At 41.6% G+C, this 9,094-nt stretch overlaps 1 protein-coding gene across 2 annotated transcripts in view; it reads left to right on the top strand.

The window, feature by feature from the left end:
- The first annotated feature begins 1,075 nt into the window (after window positions 1-1,075).
- Window positions 1,076-9,094, top strand: part of LOC115321878 (parathyroid hormone/parathyroid hormone-related peptide receptor) — a 287,428-nt gene continuing 279,409 nt past the window's right edge. For both annotated transcript variants that reach the window (XM_040500603.2, XM_040209763.3), the window contains exon 1: window positions 1,076-1,172. In XM_040500603.2, the coding sequence (XP_040356537.2) occupies window positions 1,097-1,172 (76 nt within the window). In that variant the 5' untranslated portion in view covers window positions 1,076-1,096. The remainder of the gene's footprint in view (window positions 1,173-9,094) is intronic.

Genomic DNA, 9,094 nt, shown 5'->3' with positions numbered 1-9,094 from the left:
GGCGAAGCTTAAGCGCCATACAAGTTGTTTTGTTTGTTCGTAGTCACGTTGGCACGCGGCCCTCATACGTCTCCGGATGTCGCGAAGAATCGATATCCCTAATAGGCGATATCTAATAATTCGTTTTGGGATATATTTTTATTAAATTTGGTTAACGGTCTTGCCGCAATATTTAAGACGTAATTTCCCATTGTCAATGAATATGATGTTACAGGTGGAACAGATCTGTATCTGGCATTCTTACTTTGAGCACAGACCTTTGCAAGGTTCAATATCATATTGAACCTTGCAAAATATTAACGTACTAAATTTGTAACTAATTGCAGAAACCTAAATACATGTAATTAGTTGCTTCACTACCCTAGTAGCACTAGGCCCGGCTCATGCTTTGGCCAGCTTGGCTCGAGCTGTGGCCAGGCTTTAGCCGATTTCGCTCTAGCCCGCGCCAACCTGGCACAAGCCGTGGCCGTGGAAGTGTGCTGCTTGGAACTCCGGTTAGCGGGCTCGTATCCCCCACGGAAGCTAACAGTAGTCTTGAATCAAGCAGCGATACCTTAATTAAATCTAGAGAGGATTCTATGACCTTCTCTTTGTTCATTTATTTTTGTTCCGGACCCTCATGCCTTCTGCGTTTTTCTCTACCTCGGTTACAAATACAAATCTGTTCCCGACGGCGCAGCAACTGCAAAAGCGACGGCGGTCGATGCACGACACGGGACCTTATCCGGGTCGTGCCCGGAGAACAAACTGTCCCTAATGTTTCAAGACAACGCGCTCAGCACGGAAGTCGTTTTCCCACGGACACGTGTTTGCTCTATTCAGGTTTCCGTGAAGTAGTTCTGCCGCTTTAGATGAAGGCAAACACGGGTTTGCCGCAATGCCGGTAATGAGTTTTCTGCTCCACAAGATAAATGTTGGAAAACAATCTTGTCGTTTGGCCCAAGTTTTTGTTTGCTGCGGTGTTGTTTTCACTAATAATTTTGGTTTCTTTGGGTGCTTGAAACAAAGGATGTTTATTAAAGAAACGGGTTATCACAGTGACATTTTCTTCGGTGTTGTTTATATGCAGATTATCTTGGCCGATCAAGACTCCAAAATGCAGCTCAGCGCTCTTCAAGAGGCCATGTTGGATTGCCTCAAGAATGACAGCAGCGCAGTCTTTGACTCTGGCGGTGAGTTCACATCACAGAGGCAGCAATTGATAATCTTACGTTGCACCTAAAAAGGATCCGGCATTGATGGGACTGTATATTTCGAAAGTAGCGTACTTACGCGGGAACTTGTATAAACAAACTGTTTCATCGAGCTACCTTCTCAATTCTCTGGCTTTGTTTGGGCAGCAGATAACTTTCAGGACAAATTCTAGAAACAAATGTGAGTTAAGGTTTCCATTGCCTTGAGTTGTTCGCTTCATTCTGATGGAGCGACGTCATCGTTTTTCTCCGCTAGCTTTGGCGTTCTTTCGCACGAATACCGACATGTACATACACCGCCTAGAATAATAAAAGCCGAGGTACAGCCTACTCTAACTCCCCTCAACGTCAATACAGTAAGGTGACGTCAAATCAGCAACTGGACACGGGCCCGACTCCGGGCGTTCTCTTACACGTTGATTGAACACGAAGTCCAATTAGACGCAAACACAGCACTCGTTTCTGGTCCGTGTCTGCACTCATCTTACCGTTGTGACGTAAAAAGGTTAAGTCCACAGGCTCTTAATTTTAAAGTGGTGTTGAACATATCCGTATGCCGTTGGAGAACGAGCAAAGCTGAACAGCTTTAGCCAAAGTCAAGTTTGTTTCAGATATGTGATCGTCCAAGCAGCGCAGTTGAGATGATTCGCGTGTACACTCGCTGATGTTACTCTCCTCATCCCCACCTCCGCTTACGCTGTGTAAGAGGGTAGGAAACTAGGAACTATGTATTAGTGGAGCAGCCAAGTAGCTGCAGAGGCGCGCGTCTCACGGAAAGATCGTGTGGGCGCTGGGCAAGGTTTCAGAGCGCTCTACCATTGGTTCATCATCAGCGCCACCATGGCCTAATCAGGCAACACTGGGACGGTTAAAATCGGCTGCGCCGCCGGCGTACCCTCGCGTGACTGAGGTATTACCAACTCCGAGCGCTTTGTTGTCGCGCGCGACATTACCGACTGTTTAAAACAATGGATAAAATGCTTATGCGTGTGATTGTATCATTCTAGCATTAGAAAATTTTAGTAGGTGCCTCCCTTAATAGTTTGAGACAAACAAAAACGGGAACTAGCAGAAAAAAAATTAAACGTTCTGATATGACGGCAAGCTTTAAGGGAAAGCAAGTTGGAAAAGGCAGTTTTCAACCTTTTTTACGTTATTTACGTGCCTCAAAATGACAGAAGCGAAAACTTCGTCGAGCTTTCCTTCTATACAAAAGCGGATCTAAAAGCCACCCCTCCCCCACGCTCCTCTAATTTTCAAGTGAACTCTTCCCGCAGAAATAAGTGACCTGATTTCGAGAATCAGCTTCTTTGCTGATCCCTCGTCGAGATGATGAAAACGATTGTGCTCTCCAAGGAATGTGACTTTTGTGCAAGCTGGCTGTAGTTTGAACAGTGTCGTACGCAATTGCTAGTCGCAAGCTGGTGCTCGTTCTCGTCGATTGAATCTGCGGGTCTGTTCTACCATATAACACAAATACACACCGCACGGATAACCTTTCGTTGTGGTGTACGTTCATTCTTTTATTTTTTGGCAGCTCCGCGGTAACGCTGAAGGCGCATAGGCCAGTTGGTTCTGCAACCGGCGAAGCGGAGCCCTTAGCGAAAAGTCGTTCAAAATCAGTACACTGAAAGTATACTAATAGTGAACTTAGGGTATGTACTGAAATCGTACTAGTTTCACACTTTTATGAAACAAAATAGTACACCTTTAGTACACCCCAAGCGCATATGTAGTATGCCATAAGTGCACCTCGAGTGTACTTTTAGCATACTATAAGTGCACGTTTAGTACATTACATGTATGCTTTTAGTGTACTAAATGTACACTACCAGTACATATATGCGGAGTGTCCCAGATAACTTGCACCAAACTTTAAAAAAACAAAAACGGAGCGTTCTGCCGGAGTGAAACCATCTGTACACTGTTAGAAAGTCTCTTGCGAAAGTGCACGAAATTGTTTTAGTGCGCCTATTTATTTAATTAACAGTAACAAGTTAACTTTTGAAGTCTTTGTTTAAAAGCCGAGGTGTGAAATGGAAAGTTGTAGAGCGCATTAAGAAACACCCAATTAAACCATTTTCAACAAGGTGCACTTTGCACGCTCCTTTTCCCTAGCCTTCAAAAAAACGCCCGCGAAATACAAAAAAATACCCCGTGACAACTCGCTTCACCAATCACGGCGTGCGATCGCGCCGCGAATATGCGTTCTTTGAAGGCCGGAAAAAAGCACGAAAACGTATTATGTTTCAAACACTTTAATTGGGTGTTTTTCAACGCGCCCTGCAACTTTACAGTTCATATCTTGGCCCTTAAAAGAATATTTGAAAGGTTAGCTCATTAATCTTAGTTATTTGCATAACCAGGCGCATTAAAAAAATCTGTGCACTTTCTCAAGACACTTGCTAACGACAGTTGATTTTACTCCTGCAGAGCCATCCGGTGTTTATTTAAGTATGGTGCAAGTTATCTGGGACGCCGTGTATGTCGAACGTTCTGAATGAAAAAAAACGGTCTCAAATTGACCAGAAAAATCGGCGCCTGCATTTAAAAAGCTGACTTTTCAAAGGTGTTTCTTTGAACGGCTGTATTCCAACCTGTGAAATTTCATCTCATACAGCTCCATTCTCGTGAAGTGTTAAGAAACGCCGTTGACAACTCAATTGATGATGATAATGCAGAGGCGCCACCATCGGGAGATGCACTCTTAAAAATGAGTCAGGAAATTAACGAGGAAATCTGGCAGCTCTATTTCTCGTGAGAATGACGTACCGGCGTCTTCTGAAACTGTGTGAGAAAAGCCATAAAGAAGAGGTGCACTGCTTTCTTCAACTGAAAGTATGTATGTGTAGCATACAAACATTATGATCAGTGTTCTTCGCGTAATTGATAAGAAAGAAATTGAAATCCTACTTATCACTTTATTCAAGTTTCCGAGCATGCCTCACTGTACACTCTCGTTCGTGATGATGGTATGCCATTACATCCTGCGTAAAAAGAGAAGAGAAAATTACCCTATGCCACTCTATGATATAACATCACAAAATTCGCTCAAAAGACCACTATGTGAGGAAGGCAACATAGTAACAACTTCATCCTGACAAAAGGGCGAGGAAAATCGGACAATATCGTTTCTGAAAACCTGATACCTGAAAGAAGCTCTAACACAGAGTAAAGAAAATGATTGGCATTTTCTTAATGTCTCCTTTCCTTTTGCTGTGAACACACATACAAGTCATACGCTATTACACATTCAGTGGTGCGGCTTAATTTATGATAAGTACTTTTTTTTTATATAACTTCGAGCTTTTAGAGAAAAGATTCAATATAATGTGTCGGATATAAATGGTTGCTATGAACTATCCTATATATTTACACATTATCTGATATCATAAAAGCACTAGAGCAGGGTAGGGCTGTACTGCATCAATTATAAATTTCTAACCAATTAAAAGTTGGCATTTATTTAATTTATTAGTATTGGCTATCATTCTTTGACGAAGAATAACTGAGCGAGTTGGTACGTTGGTAATCTTTCAACTCCATCGAATATTCAGGTCCTTTTAACATTTTTTTCATGCTTTTGCTTTTTCTAACTGCTCTGCCTTTTGTAGCGGCTTTCGCCGCCACTAAAAAAAGTGATATCCAAACTCACTTTATTCACAACACAAAATCGCAAACTTGGAAAGCGTGCCGCTTCGGCATACGCAAAGAGATCGTCCGTCCCTACGGCACAGGCATCAGCACGGGCAAGAAATCATGCTGCTCGCTCTTGTAACGTTTTTCACGCTCCCGCTTTATGAAACAAATCGCTGACGAGAGACTGTTGGAACCACACCTCAGAACTAGCATGACCTGTGATTGCTTGAACTGCCGTCAGACTGTACTTGAACGCTCCGCAAAAGCGTCGTCGGGCGACCGTCGTAGGGACGGCGCCCAGGACAGGCCCTCGGCTGGCCCTCGGTTCCGCCGCACGCGAATCTTTCTCACTCTGCGGAGAGAGCCATAAATTTTGAAGATACGCTGTTTTCAAATTACGAAATAAAACCGGGTATAGCATAGTGAGAGTCAAGCATAGCTTAGCAAGCACACGGTACAAGACAAAGTTTGAAACAGCGGCGCACTTCGCAGAAACAAAAGGAACTTCCTCACCTTCGCTTGCACCAGTCGGCCATGACTGTCCGCCACTTGTGACGCTGTGTCTCACAGCTCTCAGTAATCGCTTGCCATTCTTGAACACGGTATTCGTTAATAAGATATCTAAAATATCCGCAAAAACGGCTAAAACGTAAAAAGGAAGCGATGCTCGAACTCCCCGGAACTCCAACGCCGGCCGAACGGAAGCTGATTGCAATAGCGATGGTCTTGCGCAGTTTTCAAAAGTCTCTTCTTTTTGTTCTTTTTTTTTTTTGAAGACAAAACTAAGCAAATCAATATATTAATAATAATAATGTCACTTTATTATATTCGTAAAATATTAACAAAACGTTTAGTCTATCTTAGGCTTTATCTAAACTTTCGGTTTTCTTTTTCAGTGTAAAACCGAAACTATCTCAAGCAATTTCTCCCTTGTCGCCAAGGCTATTTTGATTCATCAGCGCATGCTTGCACCGCTAGTATTTCGGCTTTTCTGGAAGGATCGGTTCTCGCGGCACATAAATAATGAGGGCAACCTCGTGTTTCGAAACAATTAGCGTGCCCGTCTTTTTTGACGAGGGAAAGACACGTTAAATTTACGTCGATTTTTTACAGTGTGGAAATCTCGATCGACGGTGTTGTTCGTTGTTGCAATTGTCAATCTCTTTTCAGTTGAATTGAGATGTCTTAAAGTTTTGCACGATAAATCTACACCATGAAACACTTTCGGTGAAAGCTTGAGGTTGTTACATAAAGGCGCCGATTTCTCCAGCCAATTTCAGAGCGAGCTTCCATTCATAACATCACTTCGCTTACGCGGTTCGGAAGTTGATTTGCGCTGCATGCGACCATGCAAGGTGGAGGATCTTATGCCCCCATTATTAGCCGTGATTTCTTTTGCCTCCTGTCCTTTCGATTGCTGTGGAAGCAGATATCTGAAACAGCGTATAGTACGCTGAGACCTGCATTACAAAAACACCGGATTATCCTACAAACGTAATTTGTCTACTAGCCTATGAGGCAGCACGCAAGTGGCGGTGCACTTTGAAAACAAAGTCATGTGCATGCTTTTTCATCAGCAGCATCAAACACTTGGTGCGATTGCCCTCGATCGCCCAGCTTCCGAATAGTGCTAACAGTTTTTTTACAGTAAACTTTTATTCTTCAATAAAGGTAACAAATACAGCTCAGGGAAAATAAAAGCTATCTTTGCAATAAAAGTAGACTGTTCAATTGATAAATATAGTAGAAATGACCTGCTAAAATAATTATTGACAAGTTAGATAACGCTACTTTCCGTGGCGTACAATGTAGCTAATTTTTCTATTTGTGCTTTCTTTTAGGCGTAAGTCCATGTTGCATTTGCAACGTAAGTATGCTGTGACAGTGCCGGTCGTTTCTCCGGGGAACTTTTGGACCAGGTGGTCTGCAGTGAAATGAGAAATGAAGCATCCCTTTGTCACATTATGTCAGCTATACCCGGTGATATTTTTTAATCAACTGGTTTTAGGAAAATTGGGGGCTCATGTCATGTTGATGCACTCTTCATGTGTGTCGTGCGACTCGGCGGACATTACATGGGTGAATAAGCGTGGCAACATCTTTTTAAGTAATTAAAATCCGTGAATTTACTTTTTTTTATTATTGCTGTTTTAGAGGCAGTCGTTATTGCAGCCTAACACAATCAAAACTATTCACGAAACAGCATGGGGCTTTAAGATATTTATTTATCAAATTTCGCACTTTTTCTCTCGATTCAAGAACCACGCGCGGCAGGGGCGGGCAAAGTGGAGAGTGAAATTAGCGGTTTTGACATGGCATATCGGTGATGGCATGTTTGTTTGTGTTAGCGAGAACTTCTCATACTGGAGTTCTATGCAATATTTAATTTTTTAGTGAAGTTACAACCCTCATAAAGTGCTGTCGCATTCAGCATGAACGAAGTTGCACTCTTTTGAAAGCGTGCCTTTGTTGGATGCTCCAGCATCATATTTCCAACGGTTCGACTGAAGGGAATACGTAAGAATAGCATACTGCGCTCTGTCCAGTGCGCTGTTTTTAATCAGGCGACGAAAGGCAGAGCTTTAGCTATGAATAACCCAAAACTCATCACCTTTTCGCAAATTGTTTCAGTTGGGCTAGAGTTTATTCATAGCCCCTTTAAAATTGAAAATTCAACATGGTCAATTACACTGTCAATTACAAAAGCTAATTAGACAACGTATATGACGTTTATTTACTCATCTAATGTCCACCGAGCCCCACAAATATTCTGTGAAAACGGCATCGGCCTATCTATCGGGTTTTTAGTGTGTTGATGTTAAAAATTGCACTATATATATATATATATATATATATATATACCCGTTATTATAATTTGAGTACGCCGACTGCAAGCACTGAAAGTAGACCTTTAGTATACTTAAATGCACTTTCGGTATACTGATTTTGAACTACTTTTTACCGCGGGCAGTACGATTCTACTACATGTACTAGTTTTGTACGGACCAGTATACTTTAAGTCCACCGTCATTTTTACTGGAAGTATACTTTAAGTACACTTAAAGTATACAATCAGTACAAAGACCGCACTGAAAGTATACTTTTAGTATACTTCAGTACACTTCGAGTGTACTGATTTTGAACGACTTTTCGCTAAGGGAGAAAACGCTCATTCCAATAAGGCTCAAACGACATTCAAACCTCATTCGATCGAGTTGTATCTGCGGAGCAGAGCGCAGTGAGAGTGCCAAAAAACAGTTCTAACTCCAGATAGTCATCGCATCAAATCCAAAGACAATTCCGGTTATCGAGCGGATTAATTCTAAATATCGAGTAAGATAGCACATCTAGAAATCCAGCTCAAACTCAAACTCTTTATTTCTGCCCGTTTGGAGAGGGGAGACAGAGAAAAAAGCAACTCAGAGTTTGCTTGACGAGCCTCTGCCTCTCTATAGCAGCGAAAGAGGACAACATGTACATACACATAATGTTGTTTTTTCTCACCATCATACTTATAGCACAAAAAAAAACATTAGATGGGGAAGGGGGGGGAAAGGGAGAAAAGTAATTGATTTAGCCAAGTTTACACATTCCAGGGGTACTCTCTCACAAACTTGGAACGTATACAAACATTTTTGATGGTTTCATTCAAACCTTCTACATTCAACTCCGTCAGGCCTTTTAAAAAATGGGGCACTATATACTTTTAACTCCTGAATCCCGTAGTTCGTTCTGGAGTGCGGCACTAACCATGTTTCTGCAGACCTAGTTGTAACCTCCCTCATCCTAAGGTTGGAAACAGACATGAATATCTTTTCTTTTTGGCAAAAATATATTTTTAATGCCAGAAAAAGTTTATAATGATACTGATTAGGAATCTGTACAATATTCAATTTACTAAATAATGGACTAGTATGACTATTATATTCACTATTGCATATAATACGAACAGCTTTTTTTTGGTAGAGTATGTATCAGTTTTACGGTTGTAGCGGTCGTATTCCCCCATACCAAGAAGCAGTAATTATATCTTGAGTAGAAGAGGGAATTATACATAAGAAGCATAACCTAAATTGGGATGATGTGGTGATATTTCTTCATAATACCTACAACTCCTGATAATTTTTGACATATCTGTTGTACAGTCTCGTTCCTTGACATGCATTGATTAAATATTTTTCCGAAAACTTTTACGCCTTCAACTATATCTATAAAGTGTGTTCCAAGATAAAGAATGGACGTATAGAAACAGTTTGTATTTC

The sequence above is a fragment of the Ixodes scapularis genome, unplaced genomic scaffold (assembly GCF_016920785.2).
Source record: "Ixodes scapularis isolate PalLabHiFi unplaced genomic scaffold, ASM1692078v2 PGA_scaffold5__190_contigs__length_132052651, whole genome shotgun sequence".
NCBI lineage: Eukaryota > Metazoa > Arthropoda > Arachnida > Ixodida > Ixodidae > Ixodes > Ixodes scapularis.
This window is presented reverse-complemented; position numbering and strand designations above follow the sequence as displayed.